Raw genomic sequence first — 22,128 nt, 5'->3', positions numbered from 1 at the left:
TGGAATGGTTGGTGGTGGCAAGGCCTACATGGTGTGGGTCTGAGTGACCCGAAGGAAGTGGAGAAAGTGTATATGGACTGCTCTTTTGAGGAGTTTTTGCTTTAAAAGGAGGGGGAGAAATGGGATAATAAGATGAAAAGTATAGCAGGCTGAAAGAGTTTTTTGTTAAATGGGAGAAATGACATCATGTTTTTGCCTGCTAAAAAGAAAAATCTAGGAGAGAGGGAAAGTATGCTAGAAAGAAGGGGGAAAGCTGCTGGAGTATGGTTTTTAAGGTATACAATTTAGACTTTATAGATAGCCATTAAATATAATTGAGAAGGATCAATTTACTTCTGACAGATAATAAAAGTATCTAGAGTGATTGGTATTCTATATTTAGAGGTGAAAAATAAATCACAAAGTAAAACATGAACAAGTTGAACTGTCTTAAAACTATAAATTTTCTCTTCAACTAAAAACAAAATCTCTAAAGAGAAGTGTAATTAGATTGAGAAACATCTGCATCAAACATGACTTAAGGTTAATTAAGTAAGGAGCTCAGACCAACAAGTAAATTATCCAGTAACCAAGAGTTAAAGTGCTAAAGTACATACTGACCATTTGTACAACATGAGATACAATATATATTAGGACAAATATTAAATGTGGTTAATAAGAAATAAAATACAAAAGAAAACAATGAGATCTATTATATATATTAGGAAAATATGAAAAAATTAAAACACCCAAATCTAGCTACACTGTGATAAAGACCGTGATCATACATTGTTGGTGGCCATGTAAAATATTAACATCCTTTGGATAGCAGTTTGGCAGTTCATATCAATAGTCATAAATATTCATATTCATAGCCTTTGACTCCCTTGGATATTCAGCCTAAAAAAATACTTAAAGAGGGGTGCCCGAGAGGCTCATTTGGTTGACCATCTGACTTTGGCTCAGGTCATGATCTCATGGTTTGTGAGTTCAAGCCCCACATAGGGCTGCTGTCAGCACAGAGCATGCTTCAGATCCTCTGTCCCTCTCCCTCTCTCTCCCTCCCTCCCTCTCTCTCTCTCTCTCTCTCTGCCCCCCCCAACTCTTGTGCGTACTATCTCTAAAAAATAAACAAGCATTAAAAAAGAAAATACAAAGAAAAAAGCATATATAGATGATGTCTGGTATAGTCTTATAATTGTATCAGCATTAGTTATGAAAATAACATATTAAAATGATCTAAAAGCAAAATTAAAAAATGAATGGCTATGAAAATTAGAATATTGGCCTGATCATAAAAGAGACAGAATGATCTCAGAGAACACATTAGATGCCTACAATATAGTAAGAATAAGAAAACTTTTTTTTTTTTTTTTAACTGTAATTACAACTATGTCACCTACAATGAGACAAAGAAAGATGTAAATTGAAAACAGTTTAAACATTCAGTATTCTGGGACAGTTGGGGAATATGTTCTTCCTTATCTGGTAACAACTACTAATACTTACTGAATACTTACCATGTGTCCAATGCTGGACTACAGACATAATGTATAGGGACACATTTAATCCTATGGAGTAGGTTATAGCTAATACATGGCAGGGCTAATATTTGAATTCAGGCAGTCTTTCATCTTGATCTTAACCACAATGATATATACTCAAATTAAGAAAACTTAGAAAAATGGGATTTCTCTTAATCTGTAAGTCATGTTTCAATAGGTAAGGTACAGGTATCACAAATGAATGAAATATCATTTGGTAATCTCAGACTACTAACCTTTAATTTTCAAAAAATATTTTAATATTTGTTTCTTTTTGAGAGAGAGTGTGAGGGACAGAGAGAGAGAGGGAGACACATAATCCGAAGCAGGCTCCAAACTCTGTCAGCACAGAGCCCTATGTGGGGCTTGAACTCACGATCTGTGAGATTATGACCTGAGCCAAAGTCAGATGCTTAACTGACTGAGCCACCCAGTCTCAGATATGACTGAGCCACCCAGGTGCCCATTCCTTAATAATTGCTAACTAACTTTCAATCTTGCCTGCAAAGTTAAAATTGATTTTAGACAGACTGGGAAAAAAAAAATCCAACAAAAACCAAAAAGCCTTTTCATGGCATTACAGAATGCTAGAGCTGTACAAGAGAATACAGATTAACCAGATCCTTTATTTCCAGAGAAAGAAACAGGTATCTAATCAGTAAGAGGCTGGTTCAAGGTCATTCAGCTGGTTAATATAACTAAAGCTAGTTCTAAATTCCAGGTTTCCTGATGATAGCCCAATGATACTTCTTTCTATATTATCTTATTCCCCTCCCGCCTAAAAAAAATATGTTATGTTTTATGTGCACAATAAATGCCAGGCATCACATCTGGTGTGTTTTAATTAAACAAATCTTTTTTTTTTAATATATGAAATTTATTGTCAAATTGGTTTCTATACAACACCCAGTGCTCATCCCAAAAGATGCCCTCTTCAATACCCATCACCCACCCTCCCGTCCCTCCCACTCCCCAGAGTTAAACAAATCTTTACAACAGTTTTAAGGAGGTAAATATTATAACCACTTTAAGGCGAAGGCACTGAAGCCCAGATGGGCTTCGTACATTGCCCAGCACCACGCAGCTAGTAACTGGCATCCATATCTGATTCCAAAGCCAGGGTTCTTCCTCCAGTATGTACCACAGGGTTTGGGGAGAAAGTGCTCAAGCACACAGGGAGCTCAGGGTATGGAAGTTCCTTGTGTTCCCTGCCCAATCCACCCAGAGGTTCGTGTTGAGAGAACTGTCTGATCTCTTTTCTTCAGGCTCAAAACTAGCCGGCTGTTCCAGTGGGTTAAAAAGAATGTGAAATTCTATCTCATGGTGTGAAAAAGGTTTCCAAGTTTGTTTAGATCCTGGGATTGGGCTTTTGTGTCCCTAGAGTACAATCAAGGGAGTAGAAAACATTGAGTGCTTAGAGATCGAGAAATTGAGGACCACAGGGGCAAAATATAATGATGCTTATATTCCTTGACAATTGTGCTTTCTAGTATGCTAATAACTCAATGGCTCATGAAATACATTTCCATGACCTTTTCTCCCTCACATTTTTGCTTCTTTTCTTTTGTCTCACACTTCAAATTCCATAGATTCTAGCACTGCAAGCTTTAATCTTCTCTCTCCAGTTAGGGAGCCCCCTAAGTGGGCTCCCTGTCTTTAGTGTTTCTTCATTTATAACCATCTCACTCAACAAGGGAGAGAATCTCCCAAAGCAAAGCTACTACTGCCTAACAGAATTTATCACTCTTCCCTTAAATTCCTTGAAAACAGGCCCCACTCTACCTTTCCAGCTTTCTCTCTCAACCAAGTCCCTCAAGTCCTCTGTAACTAATCTAGGTTGTTCCTCTGTGCTTTGGCTCACAATGATCCTTTTATCTGGACTCCTTTACGTTTTCATCTTTGGCTGTCTAAATTCAGAATGTCCTTTAAGGCCCATCTCAAATGTAATCTCCCTTGTTTTTGCTGATTCTCCAACCAGATATAATTCCCTCCTTATCTAACCCCTACAGCACTGGGTGTAACTCTTACAAGATTTGACATTCTCACCTGTACTGCAGGGATCAGTGTATCTGAACTGTCAGTTCCATTAACACCAACACTGTTACTAATGTTTGTGTTATAGGTAACACCTAGAAAAGACATACTCATAGTCAGTGATCCAAAACAAGAATCTGCTTTGAGTAATACAAACTATATCAAAGTACTTCACAATTTTCTATCTCTTGAAAAAAGAAAATAGGTCAAAGGAAACCAGAGTTAAAAAAAAAAAAAAAGTACAGCTTCTTAATGGGGCACTTCATTTTCTAGGTGCAGACACAACAGTTGATATACATCTACTAGGTCAAGAAAAGTATGCCTGTATTATGTAAATGACATTCAAAGGCTTAAAAAAAAAAGCCTTAAAAAAATCTGAACACACCTGTAGTATGCTTTTATTTCCTGACTTTTAGTTCTGTACAGATGAAGCAGGAAGCCCTGCAGCTGTAAAACTAGTAACTGTACAGAGGAAGGACAAACCTCATTAAGACGATCAAATGACAAATTTAGAAGGGTACTGCAAATCAGGTAGAATAGGGATGCTGAATGATTCACTCTCAAACAAAAAACCAAATCTCACGGAGAAATTTTCCTTCTCTCCAGTGGAAAACAAAATTTGAAAATTTGGAAATATTATTTTTTCCACATTCTAAAGCTAATTAGAATAGCCTGCTGCCTCACAAAAACATTTCATAAAGGTACTGAGGTAATATTACCCCTACAGAGATCAAGAATAATGAATCCAAGGCCCCCTGACTGTCCCTACGTCATTGTTTACTTTGTGACTTTTTGTTTTCTTTGAAAAGCGGGGGCGTAAGATGGGGGAGAATGGGAGAAAATCAGTTTAAAATGTAGTCAAATACCTTTAGTTGAGTTGCGGTGTTTAATTTTTTCTTATGGACCTGTAGCACTTGCTGGTAAGAGCACAATGAAATTAACTGATAATCTGAATAAAGGCAACAGGCACCTGCAGCCTCTCAATCACTTAGCAAATATTTCCGACAAGAAAGGGCCAGATTCTGCGATCTGGGCGAACAAGCGGGTGTCCCCATTCAACAAGGAGAGTCTCTCTAGGTAAGCTGTAAATCTCGGGGGAAGCTGGAGCCTTTCCCAGAGATCTGAGCTAGGAGCGGTCTCAGGTTTTTAGACAAATCTCTCCTCCTACCACACGTGACCGAATGGTATTCAGCAGCCGAGAGAGACACCTCACCGCACCAACCGCGGGATACAAAGGCTCGACGCCGCCGCCGCCGCATCCCTGGGAGGATCGCCGAGCCTCCCGCGCTCAACGCCTGCGGAGCCTGCGCAGGGCGCCGCCGCGAGGCGCGCCGCTCCCGGGCCCACAGGGCGGTGCCGCGCAGCGCGGGGAGCGGGAGCGGGGAGCGCGCGCCGCCTGCCTTGCGCGCCTGCCCGCCCAGCGCTTCGGGAGCAGGGCCGCCGCGCCGCACGCAGCCCGGCCGCGCCGCAGCCGCCGGGCCCCAGTCCGCCGCAGGGAGCTCCGCAGCGACGTGGACCAGGGTGAGGAGGCCGAGGGCCCACAGCCCCCGGGCAGGCCCGAGGCCGGGGCAGCCCATCCCTGCCCAGGCCTGGGCCTTCCCCTCTCCTAGCCCCTACCCCTCCCTACGCCTTCCCGGGACTCGCGCGGGCGGCGGGGCGCCGTGAGCTGCACTTACACCACGGCTCTGGAGATCATCCAGGACACCATCTTCCCGGGGTCTTGCACCCCAGCTAGGGGGCGGGTGGGCGCCGAGCGTGGCGGACCAGGCCGCCAACGGCAGGCCGCGCGCTCGCCGGCTCCTCGCGCTCCCCGGGGCCGCGCTGGCGCCCTCGGGAGCCGGGCCGGGTGTATGCGCGCAGCGGCCGGAGCTGCGCGGCGGTCGGTCCCCCCTCCCGTCCCCTCCCGTCCCCGCCCGTCCCCGCCCGCGGCCGAGCCGCCGCCGAGCCAGCCGGCCCCGCCCCTGCACTCCGCTGATAGGCGGCGGCGGCAGCGGCGGTGCGTCGGTCGTGCCCGGGTCTGGGCGGTGGTGCTCCGGGGGCAGGGCGGTCGGGACCCCGGCCGGCGCCGAAAAGCCTCGCGGCCCACACTCCTGAGCTCCAACCTCCACCTCCCTACTCGTTACATCTCTGGGACGCCCACCTGGCGTACAGGGGCCGAGGGAGTGGCCGGAGGCTGAGGCAGGGGACTTGCGGGTAGGGGTTATCATATGTGGGAAAAAATAGCAGGAACTCTATGTCCGGTAGACTCCTCTGGACCTGGCCCTAGATTCTAGGGAGTTAAGATTTTGAGATGTGTTTAGCCACATCGGGTGTCCTCACTATTCACTGAAGCCCAGCGCCCTGGGCATCCTCAAGAGTACGGCATTTTAAGGAAACGTCGGGAGGATCTTTGCACAGGCCTCGGTGTGTGCCAGGAGTCGCGTGGTGCGTGGTGCAATGCAGGGAGGGGCAGAGGAGGGTGGCATTGGATTTCATGTTTGCAGCGGTGGGTGTATTGATATCAGTGTTCTAGGCCTTTCACAGCACCTTTCCCATCACAACATCTGCAAGGCCTGTTTTACAAACACACGTCTGAGCCTGCCAGATACACAGAGTGAAAACTGGGCTTAGGATTCCTGCCTTGCCCTGCTATTTACATTTGTCTTTTTTCAGGGGAGGTTGGGTTACTGCTTACTTACACCTTGAGGTTCTTGTAGATAGCATAATTTCAAGAGATGGAATATAAAAACAGCTTTTGGTGGCGGTACCAAATTGAGAAAATGATCTTCAGGTTTAGTCTTGTCTTTTTTTCCCCCTCCAGTTAAGAAGATGGTGAAAGGTAATTCTAATATTCAGATGGTACGAAGAATAAAGGATGAAATGTGGGCTTCAAGCCTTTAATTAAAGTCCAAGAAAATAGCTTATTCTTTGACCATGTTGTAATTTATTCTTTTTGTTCCTCAGTTTCCCCATAGTAAAAACAGACAAATTATACTGTAGCCTGCCTCTTGCCTTTCAGAGTGACATGAGGCACTGCTAAATAACATGTTTAGGAAGTTCTCCAAATTGCTTAGAAGAAGATCAGGGACATATATAAGATCCTGACTTCCTTTAAGTTCCAAGGTTCAATAAATTTAGTAGTATTTTGATTATTTAAGAAGTGAGCTCAGAAGCTGCTTTCTACTTTTAGGTTAAGTTCTTTTTCTTATTTACTCATTAAGAATATATATTTTAGTTTCAGGGATCTCATTAATGAAAACTTGTATTTGTTTGGAACCTTTTATTTTTGGCTGTTATTTCAAGCATTCTTTGGGGATCAGGTGTGTCACATAAGCACCAGTTTTCTGGAAAACTCTCTTGCCCAGTAAAACTCAAACTCATTTGAATAGTATTTAAATCCATCCATGAACAGGTCCTGAAATGTTTTTAAAACTTGGAATTTTACTGCCTTCCCAACCCTTTTGGACCCCTACCCTTTCCCTAGTTCTCTTTTGGGAACCAAATTATATTTACATGCCCAGTACCTTTGCCTAGATTTCATTTTTTCTTTAATGATTTACTCTCTATTCTCTACCTATTAGAATTCTTGTTTTTCAGTGTCCTATGCCATGAGGATGTTCTTGATTTTCCCCAGTGAGAATTATTCATAATTTTTCCTAGGCCCCTATGATTTATTAGGTGAATTTCTATTTAATGCCTATTTCATTCTGCTTTATATTATGGCTATGTTTTACTGGTGTCTAATCTACTGGATCGTAAAATGTTCGAGGATAGATATTGTATATTAGATATTTTTTGTGTTTTCCAAGTCTCTAGGGTAATTGCCCAATGAAAGTTGGAAAGGTTTGAAAAGTTTGTTAGTACAGTTATTCTCTTAATTATTGAAGCTTTATGAAATTTCAGCCTCATACCATAGAGGTCTCTTAAAGATGTCTTTTTTGCATTCTTGGTTTGGCGGTCATCATTCTGAATATTATTTTACTGCATTGTAATATATGCCTTCAGGGGTTGCTGAGATGTGTAAGACTGTTGGCTGCTCTCTGAAATGTCCCTAGGCTGCTGTGTGTTAAATTTCATTTTGTATGCTTATTGTATCTTCGGCCTCCTTCACATGTCACTTTTTGCTGCTCTCAATCTGGAACAGCCTCCTTCTTTATATATCTCAACATGCCATGTGTTGGAAACCACCTGCCCTGTGTTAAGCACATGTTGTTGAGTCAACCTGTATAACCCAAAAAACATAGGTTTATCCCCATTTGATAACATTGGAAACTGAGGGTTAGAGTACTCAGTGCCAATCACCACGTAGCTCACAGGTGGTAGAACTGGAACTCTAATCCATGCTTCCTGAGTGTTCTTCACATTATACTGTGATAGTTGAGTTGTGTCTAAGGAAGTGGGTCTAAATGGGAGGTGCCCTCTTGGAGGAAGTTGGGAGGCAAATTTTTTGTTGTTGGAATGACTGGGGCTAACCACTAGTATTTAATGGGTGGGGACTAGGGATGCTATACTTTTTGCAGTGCATGGGCTATACTGAACAAAGACTGTTCCCAGTGTCCTGTGTGGTTTACCAATATTCTGCCTGACATTTGTGTATGTAACATTCATAATTATCTGAATCTAGAAACTCCCTTTTACATAAAAACTCCTAGTTTTAACTGAGACTGAACTTTGCAGTCTCTGTTTCCACGCGAAAATGTTGCGTGGAAAGGAAGATTTGTTTTGTTCACAACTTGACCAAGGGTTATTTACAGTTTTGGAAAATTGCATCACAAACAACTTTGTTGTCATGTTCACCTGCTAATTACTTTGATATGTCTTCTAGTTCAGTTTTGTTTCAGGATTAACACTGAAATACTTATCTTATTATAAATTATTTTCATTTCCCTTTTACATTTTTATTTAGGGTATAAAGTTTTGTTTGAAGTAGTCTGTAGGAAGATTGTTACTCCTTTCATTTCAGGGTGATAATGCAGAAATTGGAAAATATTTTATGCAGGGGAAACACTTGAGTCTGATATGGTTGAGAATTCTTGGTCTAAATTAAGAGTAAATTCATCTGATGAGGAGTCTCTTATGGACAGTGCCCAGATTTAGTAGTAGGTGTTTCTCATCTCTATATTGGGCCAAATCTTGGATGGTAGAGATCTAGTAGGTGGCCATTAATTAAGTGCTTTATGGTGTGAGGCAAGGCTTTAGAGACTTGGGAGAAAAGGAAATACATTACCTCCGACCTAGAAGCTTTTAAAGTGTTGCCTCATTTGGCATACTTGAGACATTTCTTGTATAGAAAATATAAAATTATTTTTTTTTATTTATTTTTTTAACATTTATTTATTTTTGAGACAGAGAGAGACCGAGCATGAACGGGGGAGGGTCAGAGAGAGGGAGACACAGAATCTGAAACAGTCTCCAGGCTCTGAGCTGTCAGCACAGAGCCCGACATGGGGCTCGAACTCACAGACCCCGAGATCATGACCTGAGCCAAAGTCGGCCGCTTAACCGACTGAGCCACCCAGGCGCCCCTAAAATTATTTCTTTACATACTAAATTGTTTCTTTTATTTTTAACATATATCACTAGTATTCATTTGTCGTGCTGTGGAGTGCCTCCTTCATTGCACTCTGCAAAGACCCTTTGGGTTTTGAAATTTAACATGGTGGGAGGCAGTATATTTAGGTCAAAGGACTTTCTATGAGGAGACCCGTTTCTACTCTCAATAGTGTGATGTTTGGCAAGTCATCTGGGTTTTAAATGGGGTTGATAATGTTATGATCAAATGCAACGTGTTTTAAACCTTAAAACTAATTAGACTCTATTAAATAAAGAATTTCTTTCTCTTCAGCATTTTCACTTAGTGTTCCTAGGAGATGTATAGAATGTGCATCTTCTACATGTTAAAGGAGTTCATTTATCAGGGGAAAAAAAAGTAAGAAAGTACATAGGAGAGCAGATAGAGCAGAATTACATGGTACAGAGATAGTATCTAATTTGTGTAATTATTAATGAGTATACCAATGAGACTAAATACTAGGTCACCTTCCCCTCTCTATTGGGAGAGTATTTTCACATGCTTGAGAATATTTTATTTGGAGGAAGGCTAAAATTACTAAATGAGTCTATGTAAATAGTAGTTTGAAAATAGAGTGAGGGAAAGGATTCTAAAGAGAATGACTTAAAAGATGAAACCTGTTCTTTTTCCATCTCCTGCTAGATGAATATTTCTTTTATCTTAGCCAGTCTGTTTTATAGTGTCATGGTGACAACAAAGGTCAAATTTGCCATCTGACATTGAAATGAAATTTAAAAAAAAAGTAATATTGAAAATACAATAATCAGATTGCAGGGGAATAGAAAGATTCTGAAGAAGATGAAAGCAAAATATGTCTGTGATGGCTGGATCTGGGGAACTCACATAGTAAGGAATTGACCATACATGAAGTTCTTATACATTTGAAGTAGCTTTACTTACAACAGTTAGGGATTTATATAGAAGAACTTTTTTCCCCCTTCAGGTCATTTGTTTGACCTTGTTAAATGGCAGAGAAACACAAAGCTCAAGACTTTTGGAGCACTTTCACTATTCATTTAAAATAGAATAGATTAGGGGCGCCTGGCTGGTTCAGTTGGTTAAGTATCCGTCCAACTCTTGGTTTTTGCTCAGGTCATGATCTCATGGTTTGTGGGTTTGAGCCCCGTGTCAGGCTCTGTGCTGACAGCTCGGAGTTTGGAGCCTGCTTTGGATTCTGTTTCTCTCTCTCTGTCCCTCCCCTGCTTGTCTCTCTGTCTCTCTCTCAAAAATAAATAAACAAACATTAAAAAAAAAAAAAAGGACAGATTAAATCATAGTTCCCAGTTTTATTTATTATTATTTTAATGTTTATTTTTAAGAGACAGAGACAGAGCACAAGTGGGGCAGGGGCAGAAAGAGAGGGAGACACAGAATCTGAAGCAGGCTCCAAGCTCTGAGCTGTCAGCACAGAGCCCACGCGGGGCTCAAACTCAACAGAACACAGATCATGACCTGAGCCAAAGTCCAACGCTCAACTGACTGAGGCACCCAGGTGCCCCTGGTTCGCAGTTTTAAATTCGAGGCAGACCTGTGATTTCAAGAATTGTTCAGGTACATACAGGTGTTATGATATAATTTGCAGAAAGCTGAAATATTTGATAATTCTACCATGTGTATTAAGCAGACCTTAAAAGTTTTTTTATTGATGTTTTTGAGTGGTAGCTCAAGGCACATGGAATAAAATTCAAAAAGGCTAAACAGTGAAGTTAGTCTTTTATCACCTGTTTCCAGCCATCTAGTTCCTTTCACAGGTTGTCTCTGTTGGTAGTGTTTTGTTTTGTTTTGTTTTTGTTTTTTGCCAGAGCAAAGTCTAGAAACAGACTCAATTATATATAGGTAACTAGTCTAAGATAAAGGTGGAATTTTATATTAGATGGAACATGATATATTTAGTAAATGATTTTGTGACAGCCAGCCATTTAATAAAAACCAAAGAAAAAGTAATTTATGGAGAAAGAAATGTAAATGTGAAAACTAAAAGTACCATGAAAGTACAAAAAGAAAGCATGTGAAGGTAATAGGATCTTGATAGTGGAATCAGAAACCAAAAAGGCAAATTTCATAGACATGATTACATAAGAATTTAAAAATTCTTCTGCCTCTAAAAACAGTATAAATGGGATTTCAAGACAGATGACAAACTGGGAAAAAATATGTGTAAAACCAGACAAAGGGTTAATAGTCTTACTATACAATGCACTTAAAAAAATCCCACTAATTAAAAATGTATCTCAAAACTCAGAATCTCTGGTTTCCAGTCTAGCATGTAAGAAGTTGCTTAGGAGTTGCCTCTGTATTCTAACAAGTAAAAAGCTGAACAAATTCAAAAAATCAACTCTTCTTAGATTCTTCAGGGAAGTGAAGTCACAGAGTAAACTGCCATCCCCAAATTGGAGCAACAAGAAGGCACAGAGAATCACAACTTACCAGACCAGAAACCTCTGCAGCAACCTTGGCCAGGGTAGGACCACCTAAACTGTAACTGATGAATCTGGAGGCATAGTGTGGACAACTCTGAGAGTTGAAAACTGCAGGAGAATCTAGTCACGGGAGACCCCCACACTTTGGTGAATTTTACCTTCAGGAGCTCTTACCAGGTGCTCACAGTTAATATTGGAGAAAAATACCCAGTGTTTCCAGCAGGAGGAGGGGAAAAGGAACTATTTCAACATTCACCAGAGAATTCTGCTTTTCTTAAGAAGACAGGCCCTCAAGAGAAACTATTTCATCAGAGCCTAACCTTAGTGGGGGAAGGCAATTCTCAACATCAGCCAGCTCTAGCCTTCCACCCGGGAGAAGGGAAAACACCATTTGGAGCTCATTTAGCCATGTAGGGAGAGAGAAATGCGTTACTCCAGCTATCCTGTCCCATCCCTGGGGAGTGAAAAGGTAGGGACTAAAAAGCATTGGTGAAGTTCATGGCCCAGAGCTACCAGCTCACTGAGAAACTGAGCCCTAATCATAGGACTGTAGGATGCCTCCCCCTAACAACCACATACCATACCACTACATTACTGAAGACCTGTTTACCAAACTTCTTTAGCCTAGTGCATCATGCCTGCCTTTCAACAAAAAATTACAAGGCATGCTAAAAGACAAAAAATACAGTTTGAAGAGACTGAGCAATTATGAGAACTAGAGTCAGATATGGAAGGAATGTTGGAATTACCAGATGAGGAATTTAAAAAAACAACTATGATTAATATGCTCAGGATTTTAATGGAAAAAGTAGACAACATGCAAGAATAAATGGATATTGTAAGCAGAGAGGTGGAAAATCTAAGACTAAAATATTAGGTCAAAAATACTGTAACAGAAACAAAGAATGTCTTTGATGGGCTCATTATTGGACTGGACACGGCCGAGGAAAGAATCTCTGAACTGAAGGATGTGACAATAGAACATTTCAAAATTGAAGAGTAAAGAGGAAAAAAAAATGAGAAAAGCAGAACAGAACATGCAAAAACTGTGGACACCTACGAAAGCATACATGTAATGTGAATACTAGATGGAGAAAAAAGAAAAGAGAAGCAATATTTGAGGCAAGAATGACTGAGAATTTCCTCTAATTGAAATCAGACAGACACTGGATCACAGAACCAGGAAGCTTAGAGAGTACCAAGCAGGATAAATGTCAAAAAAAAAACCCTCCTATGCCTAGGCAGAATATATTCAAACTTCAGAAAATCAACGATAAAGAGAATAATCTTGAAAGAAGCCAGAGGAAAAAAACACCTTACCTATAGAAGAGCAAGGGTAAGGATCACATTCTTTTAACCTTTCAACCTTGCAGAAAGTGTGGAAGCAAAAAAGTTGAGTAGAATGTTTAAAATATTGAGGGAAAACCCCCACCAACTTTGAGTTCGGAACCTTGTGAAATTTCTTCAAAAGTGAAGGAGAAATACTTTCTCAAACAGAAATTAGCAGAATTTGTTACTAATAGCCCTGCCTTGCATGAAATGTTAAAAGAAGTCTTTAGAGAAAAGGAAATGGTACATATCAGAAGCTGATCTACATAAATAAAGGAAGAGCTTTGGAGAAAAAATAAGTGAAGGTAGAATAGAAACTTTTATTTATACTTAATTGATTTAATAGTTTTTGGTTCAAAATGATAGCAGTAGATTCAGTTTGTGTGTATGTGTGTGTGTATGCTTAATGTATGCTTATGTATAAGTGAAATGAATGAAGGTAATGATATAAGGGATGGGAGAAAAGAATTAGGAATATTTTTATTCTAAGGTATTTGCGCTGTGAAGGAGTACAGTATTATTTGAAAGTGGATTTAGATAACTTGTAAATATATACAGGCCTACCTTAGAGGTATTGTAGGTTTGGTTCCAGACTGCTATAACAAAGCAAATATCAAAAAGTGATTTTTTTTATTTCCTGGTGCATGTAATCATTGTGTTTAAACCATACTGTGGTCTATTAGTGTGCAGTACCATTATTCCTAAAAATATATACATACCTTAATTACAAACTACTTTATTGCTAAAAAATGTTACCATCTGAGCTTTCCATGAGTTGTAATCCGTGATCACCGTAACAAATATATTAACAGTGGAAGTATTTGAAATGTTAAGAGGATTACCAAAATGTGACAGAGAGATGCAGAGTAAGTAAATGCTGTTGGAAAAATGGTACCCATAGACTGGCTCAAAATACAGTTGCTATGAAACTTTAATTTGCAAAAAACACAGTATCTGTGAAGTACAGTAAAGCATCCAAAGGGAATCCAAAGGGAATAATATAATATAATATAATCCAAAGGGAATATAAAGTATTCAAATTCACAAAAGGCAAAAAAAGTATGGAAGTCAAAAGTGAGAACTAAGACAAGGGCAACAAGTAGAAAACAGTAACAAATATGGGGCGCCTGGGTGGCTCAGTCGGTTGGGCGGCCGACTACAGATCAGGTCATGATCTTGCAGTCGGTGAGTTCGAGCCCCACATCAGGCTCTGTGCTGACAGCTCAGAGCCTGGAGCCTGCTTCCGATTCTGTGTCTCCCTCTCTCTCTGCCCCTTCCCTGCTTGCTCTCTGTCTCTCTCTCTCAAAAATAATAAACATTAAAAAAATTTTTTTTAGAAACAGTAGCAAATATGTGTAGAAGTTCATCTATAACAATTTCCTCTAAATACATCATTTAAAAGACAGATTATTAGGGTGGATCAAAAACAAGACCCCAGTATATGTTGCCTACCAGAAACTCACTTTAAAAACACATGTAGATTGGGGTGTTTGCGTGGCTCAGTTTGTTGAGCATCTGACTTCGGCTCAGGTCATGATCTCACAGTTGGTGGGTTTGAGCCCTGCCTCAGGCTCTGTGCAACATCCCAGAGCTTGGAGCCTGCTTCGGCTTCTGTGTCTCCCTCTCTCTCTGCCCCTCTCCTGCTCACACTCTGTGTGTCTCTCAAGGATAAATAAACATTAAAAATTTTTTTGTAAAGAAAAATATGTATAGATTAAAAGTAGAGGGATGGGGCGCCTGGGTGGCTCAGTCGGTTAAGCGTCTGACTTCAGCTCAGGTCATGATCTCACAGTTTGTGAGTTCAAGCCCCGCGTCGGGCTCTGTGCTGACAGCTCAGAGCCTGGAACCTGCTTCAGATTCTGTGTCTCCCTCTCTCTCTGCTCCTCCCTGCTCACTCTCTCTCTCTCTATTAAAAATAAATAAATGCATAAAGAAAATAAATAAAAGTAAAGGGATAGAGGAAGGTAACAGCATACTACCACTAATCAAAAGAAAGTGAGAATAGGTATATTAATTTCAGACAGAAATTGAGAGTGAGGACAGTTACTAGGAATAAAAAGGAGCATTACATATGATAAAGTGGTCAGTACTCCAAAAAGATGTAACGATCCTTAATATGTATAAACCTAACAGAGTGTCAAAATATGTGAGGAAAACTGATAGAGCAGCAAGTATAAATAGATAAATCCACTATTATTGGAGACTTTAATACTCCTCTGTCAGAATTGGACAGATCCAGCAGGCAGAAAATCAGTAAAGACCTAGTTGAATCCAACAGAACTATCAATCAACTGGATGTAATTGACATCTATAGACTCCTTTATCCAATAGCAGCAAATTACATATTCTTCTCATGCTCACATGAACATTCATCAAGATGGACATCATTCTGGTTATAAAACACACCTTAACAAGCTTAAAAGAACAGATAATACAATATCTGTTCACAGACCACAATGAAATTAAACTAGAAATTAATAACATGAACAGAGTTGTAAAGTTCCCATATATCTGGAGATTAAAGAGCATAAGGTCTAAAAAACAGATGGGTCAAGGAAGAAATCTCAAGAGAAATTGAAAAATATTTTGAATTAAATGAAAATGAGTTTATAGTTTACCAACAAAAGCAGTGCTTAGAAGGAAATTTATAGCATGGAATGAATACGTTAGAAAACAAGAAAGTTCTAAAATTAGCCATTTAAGCTTCCATTTTAGGAACTAGAAGAACAAAGTAAATCTCAAGTAAGCAGATGTGAAGAAACAGTAAGAACTAAAGCAGAAATCAGTTAAATTGAAAACAGGAAATAAGAGAAAATCAATAAACCCAAAAGCTGGTTCTTGGAAGAGATCAATAAAATCAGTAAGTCTCTAGGCAGGCTAACTAAGAAAAAGAGGAGGACACACATTAGTGATCAGATGTGAAAGAGGGGACATCACCACAGATCCCATCAATATTACTATGATAAACAATTCCATGAAGAACTCTATGCCTACAGATTTGATATCCTAGGTGAAGTGAATCTACTGTTTGAAAGTCACAATCTGCCAAAACTCACACCAGAAGAAATAAAGTCTGAATCAACCTATATCTGTTTAAAATTTTGAATCAATTAATACCCTTTTAAAACAACGCATCAGGCCCAGACAGGTTCATTGGTGAAGTCTATCAAGCATATAATACCAATAGTATCTATACAGTCTCCCAGAAGATAGGAGAGAGAATAATTTCTATTTAGCATAGTCAGTATTTACCCTAATACTAAAACCAGACAAAGACATTATAAGGAAACTGCAGACCAGTATCTCATGAAATTGGGGGGAAAAAAACCTCAACAAAATATTAGCCAGTTAAATCCAACAATGTGTAAAAAGAATTATACATTACAACTAAGTGGAATTTATGTCAGGTATGCAAAGCTGGTTCGGCTTTTGAAAATCAGTTAGTGTAATCCATTATATCAGTAGGCTAAAGAAGAAAAATTACATGATCATAACAAAATCCAACACCCATTTGTGATTAAAAAACTCTGTAAAGTGGGAATGGAGGGGGGGAACTTTCTCAACTTGATAAAGAACATTTACAGAAAACTTGCAGCTAACAGTTGATGGTGAGAAACTAGAAGCTCTGAGGCACTATTGCTTTTCAACCTCATATTGGAAGTCAGAGCTAATGCAGTAAGGTTAGAAAAGGGAAAAAAACTATATGAATTGGGAGGGAGGAAATAAAACTGTCTTTGTTCTTGGTTTCGTTTCTACATGATCATTTATGCAGAACATCTGAAAGAATTGGCAAAAAAATTCCCTGAGAATTGGCAAAAGAATTCCCTGATTATGAGGGATTATAGTAATATTGTAGGATGTACTAAAGGTAATTGCTTTCATATAAATTTGAAATTGAAAGCTCAGTACCATTTATGTTAATACTTCCAACCCCAAGTGAAATACTTAGGTATGAACCTAGCAAATTACATATGAGATCTGCAAGAGGAAAACTAAACTGTGAGTGAAGTCAAAGAACTAAATGAGAGATATTCCATGCTCATGGTTAGGAAGACTCAATATTGTCAGGATGTCAGTTCTTCCCAACTTGATCTGTAGATTCCATACAATCCATATCAAAATCTCAGCAGGTAATTTTGTGCATGTTGGCAAACTGATCCTAAAGTTAATATATCATGGTGCCTGGGTGGCTCTGTCGGTTAAGCGTCTGACAATTGATTTCAGCTCAGTTCATGATCTCACAGTGAGGTCGAGCCCCTACTTGGGATTCTCTCTTTGCCCCCTCCCCAGTTCACGCACATGCATGCATTCCTTCTCTCTCAAAATAAATAAGTAAATTAAAAAAAAAAAAAAAAAAGCTTATATGCCAAGTCAAAAGCCCCTCAAAAGGCAACTCTGTTTTGAAGAAGGACAGTTAGAGCACTGACACCTCACTTCAAGATGTACTGTGAAGCTATGTTAACGCGTTGTGGTCTTGGCAAAAGCATACACAAGTAGATCAATGGAATAGAATAGAAAGTTCAGAAATAGATCCATGTAATTATAGTTAACCGACCTTTGACAGAAAGGAACAAAGACAATGTATTTGAGCTAATAGTCCTGTCAACAAATAGTGCTTGTATAACTTGACATCCACATGCAAAGAAATAAATCAAGACCTAGATGCCCTTCACAAAAATTAAATAAAAATGTGGGGCGCCTGGGTGGCGCAGTCGGTTAAGCGTCCGACTTCAGCCAGGTCACGATCTCGCAGTCTGTGAGTTCGAGCCCCGCGTCAGGCTCTGGGCTGATGGCTCGGAGCCTGGAGCCTGTTTCCGATTCTGTGTCTCCCTCTCTCTCTGCCCCTCCCCCGTTCATGCTCTGTCTCTCTCTGTCCCAAAAATAAATAAAAAACGTTGAAAAAAAAAATTAAAAAAAAAAAAATTAAATAAAAATGTGTCATAAACCTAAATGTAAATTGCATATCTCTAAAACTCCTAGAAGATAACATAGGAGAAAACCTAGGTAACCTTGGATATACCAGTCATTTTTTTTAGATATAAAATCAAAGGCATTATCCATAAAAGAAATCATTGATAAATGGGAATTCATAAAATAAAAAAAAAACTTCTGGGGGCTCCTGGGTGGCTCAGTCGGTTAAGTGGCCGACTTCGGCTCAGGTCATGATCTCATGGTCCGTGAGTTCGAGCCCCGCGTGGGGCTCTGTGCTGACAGCTCAGAGCCTGGAGCCTGCTTCGGATTCTGTGTCTCCCTCTCTCTCTGACCCTCCCCCGTTCATGCTCTGTCTCTGTCTCAAAAATAAATAAACATTAAAAAAAAAAAAACAAAAAAACTTCTGCTCTGTGAAAGACACTTTCAAGAGAATGAGAAGATACGTCATAAATGGGAGAAAATATTTGGAAAAGATATATCTGATAAAAGACTGTTGTCCAAAATATACAAAGAACTCTTAAAACTCAGAAAAAGAAAACAAAACCTCATTGAAAAATGGGCAAAAACGGTGAACAGACACATCCCCAAATAAGATACACAGATGGCAAGTAAGCATATGAAAAGATGTTCAACGTCACATGTCAAATCATTAGGGAATTGTACATTAAAATGAGATGTTACTACACACTTAATAGAGTGGCCAGAATCCAAAACGTTAACACCAGCAAATACTGGCAAGAATGTGGAACAACAGGAGCTTTCATTCATTGCTGGTGGGAATGCAGAATGGTACAGCCACTTTGGAAGAAAGTTTGACAGTTTCTTAAAAAACTAAACATACTCTTAGTCCAGCACATCCACCAATCACACTCCTTGGTATTTACCTAAAGGAACTGAAAACTTATGTCCACTCAAAAACCTGCATATGGATGTTTAGAGCATCTTTATTCATAGTTGCTTAAACTTGGAGACGACTAACATGTTCTTCCGTAGGTCAGTGGATATATTTTGGTATACCCAAACAATGGAATATTATTCAGGGTCAAAAGGAAATGAGCTATCAAGCCATGAAAAGACATGGAAGGAACTTGAATGCATATTACTTACTAATTAAAAAAAAGCCAATCTGAAGAGGCTAGATACCATATGAATCCATCTCCATGACATCCTGGAAATGGCAAAACTATGTGGACAGTAGAAAGATTTGTGGTTGTCAGGAGTTAGGAGCAAACTAGGAAATGAATAGACAGAGCACAGAGGATTTTTAGGGCAGTGAAAATATTCTGTAAATACTATGCTGGTATAAACATGACCTGTAGATAATCTGTGGATTTGGGGTGATAATGATATGTCAGTGTAGGTTTTATCAATTGTAACAAACGTACCACTCTGAAGGGGGATGTTAATAGTGGGAAAAGTATGTTTGTGGGGACGGTAGTTATATAGGAACTCTCTGTCCTCCTCCCTCCAATTATGTGAGCCTAAAACTGCTCTAAAAAATGGTTTATTAATGAGAAATCTAAGTAGAAAAAATGTACAAGGACTATCAACAGGCAATTTACAAAATCAGTACAAATGGCTAGGACAAAACTGTAATCCTAACTAATTTAGAGATACACATGGTCCAAATTCAGGACTGGGTCTTATTCAAGAAGCATAGTTCAGCACCAGAAGTTATTAAAAACGTAAATCCATTTGTCCTCAAAGAACATTAAAGGGAATTCAGATTAATAATTCTTGCAGGATCTTTTCTCCTCCCCATTTCTTTAACAGCCCTGAATCTTTTCACAGGTCAGGCTCTAAAGCTTTTTTCTCAAATGCCAGGTAACAAGGTCACTCCCCCCTAAACATTTCTTACTTGTTTCCTTTATTATGTTGATCAACTTTGTATCAGCAAGTCATTCCTTTTTAGAAAGGGAAAAATAAGTGGGGGGGGAGGAGGGCTGTGGATGTTCATTTGTTAATAAATTTTTCCAGGTTACACTAAGAAAATACTTTTGGTTTCACTGATTATTAAGGAAATCCAGATAAAAATTTTCCTCCTTACTGCCACATTAGCAAGCATTGGAGTGTTGCTGCTTTCTGTTGGTGAGGGCATGTGGTACTCCCAAGTCCCTGTTGAAATTTTTGAGGGAGAAATTGCACACGTTTACCTGTTTGTAGACACCAGACCTTGAATATTGAGGCCCACCTCCAAGAACTTATCCTGGGCCTTTTGGTTTGCCTGGGTGTGAGGTGGCCCATCCAGTATGTGTTTAAAAGCTATTTTCATTTTCTCTGTTATATTCTCAAAAGCGATTTCCATATCATATATCTCAAAGTTGTTTGTAGAACCTGTCTTCAAATCACCTGTAATGCTTCTGAAAAGAACAGATTCTCGGTTCGATCCCAGACCAACTAAATCAGAATCTCTGGGTAGGGCCCAGGAATCTTTTTAAACAAGCTCACCATAATTAGATATAAAAGTAACTGGGTAAATAATCACAGCCCTTCTTTCAGACTCTAAAGTTTGTGAACTGCTGCTCTGATAAAGCTTCAGTCTCATCTAGTTTTAACCCTGGAAGGACTTGACCAGAATACTTGTCCATCTTTAATTCTTTGTGTTTCTATTGTATTGTCCTTACTTTGAAATTCTTTTAGGGGCGCCTGGGTGGCTCGGTCGGTTAAGCGTCCGACTTTGGCTCAGGTCATGATCTCACGGTCCATGGGTTCGAGCCCCGCGTCGGTCTCTGTGCCGACAGCTCAGAGCCTGGAGCCTGTTTCAGATTCTGTGTCTCCCTCTCTCTGTGACCCTCCCCCATTCATGCTCTGTCTCTCTCTGTCTCAAAAATAAATAAACGTTAAAAAAAAATTAAAAAAAAATTCTTTTATATCATTTACCATTCTCCTTTTATTATTATTATTTTATTCTTGGTTCTAAGAAAACATGTTACCCCTTAGTGCAAGGAAACTCGATCCTTTTTTTTTTTACACCTCTTTCCAGATACTCTGTGCTCTTCTTCCTTCTCTCTGTCCCTACTACTTTTCCTTCTTTATTTCATTCAGTGTTTTTGCGATTTATCCAGTTGTTACTTGTGACTGTCATTCGTGGATTCCCACTATGTAATATTCCAATATGTGTGTGTGTGTATGTAAATATATAAATATATTTAAATAAATATTATATTTAAATAAAAATGTATTTAAATAAATATATAAGTATATATAAATATTCCAATGTATTTTTCTTTCTTTATTATGTTTATTTATTTTTGAGAGGGGCAGAGACAGAGTGTAAGCCGGGAAGGGGCAGAGAGAGAGAGAGACACACACACACAGAATCCAAAACAGGCTCCAGGCCCTGAGCTGTCAGCACAGAGCCTGATGTGGGGCTCAAACTCATGAACCGCCAGATCATGACCTGAGCCGAAGCTGGATGCTTAACTGACTGAGCCACCCAGGTGCCCCTACAACAATGTATTTTTCATTCTGTGTAAGGATATTCTGGAGGCTTGAAAAAAAATTTTTTTTTTCCTGTAGCTGTCTTTCTTTGTCAAGGTTTATCTAAGATATGTGATTTTGAAAGCATCATGTTTCAAAAATTATAGACATTTTTAGGATTATCATCCTTTTTACTAGATTTTAAGCTTCTTGAAAGCAGAGATTGTATCTTATACATCCTTACCAGCATTGCCAACACTACATAAAATAGATAATAAATGTTTCATTGAATTGAATTTTGTTTTTTACTGTTCATGCAATACCCTCTTGAAAACTTAGCTTTCTACAAGTTATTTATGTATTTATTTATTTATTTTTAACGTTTATTCACCTCTTGAGATACAGAGAGAGAGCATGAGCGGGGAAGGGGCAGAGAAAGGAAGACACAGAATCTGAAGCAGGCTCCAGGCTTTGGCTGTCAGCACAGAGCCCGATGAGGGGCTCAAACCCACAGACTGTGAGATCATGAGCTGAAGCCAGACGCTCAATCGACTGAGCCACCCAGGCTCCCCACTTTCTGCAAGTTTTAAATCTCATGAGAGAACTATTGATAAGCTACCTAGGCATGTTATAATACATGAAAATTGCATAAAAATATCTCAGTAACCTGATCAAAATGAATGCATGAGCAGGACAAATGTAGAAAATTCTTAGGTTTTTTTTTTTTTTTTTTTTTTTTTTTTTTAGTTTATTTATCTATTTTAAGAGAGAAAGAGCGAGAGCAAGAGTGCTCGGGAGGGGCAGAGAAAGAGGGAGAGAGAGAGGGTCCCATCCAGGCTCTGCCATCAGTGCAGAGTCAGAGGTGGGGCTCTATCCCACGAACCTGAAATCATGACCTGAGCCGAAACCAAGAGTCAGA

General features: G+C 39.5%; 2 protein-coding genes across 2 annotated transcripts in view; one reads left to right on the top strand and one right to left on the bottom strand.

Moving 5' to 3' along the window:
- The window catches only part of REEP3 (receptor accessory protein 3), a 97,255-nt gene extending 91,940 nt beyond the window's left edge, over positions 1-5,315 (bottom strand). The window contains exon 1 of the mRNA XM_049646147.1: positions 5,234-5,315. Within this exon, the coding sequence (XP_049502104.1) occupies positions 5,234-5,265 (32 nt within the window). The 5' untranslated portion in view covers positions 5,266-5,315. The remainder of the gene's footprint in view (positions 1-5,233) is intronic.
- The window catches only part of JMJD1C (jumonji domain containing 1C), a 318,019-nt gene continuing 300,891 nt past the window's right edge, over positions 5,001-22,128 (top strand). Inside the window, exon 1 of the mRNA XM_049646138.1 lies at positions 5,001-5,078. The gene's annotated coding sequence lies outside the window, so the exon portion shown is untranslated. The remainder of the gene's footprint in view (positions 5,079-22,128) is intronic.

The sequence above is a fragment of the Panthera uncia genome, chromosome D2, assembly GCF_023721935.1.
Source record: "Panthera uncia isolate 11264 chromosome D2, Puncia_PCG_1.0, whole genome shotgun sequence".
NCBI lineage: Eukaryota > Metazoa > Chordata > Mammalia > Carnivora > Felidae > Panthera > Panthera uncia.
The sequence above is the reverse complement of the archived record's forward strand: the minus strand, read 5'-3'. Positions and strand labels throughout refer to the sequence as shown.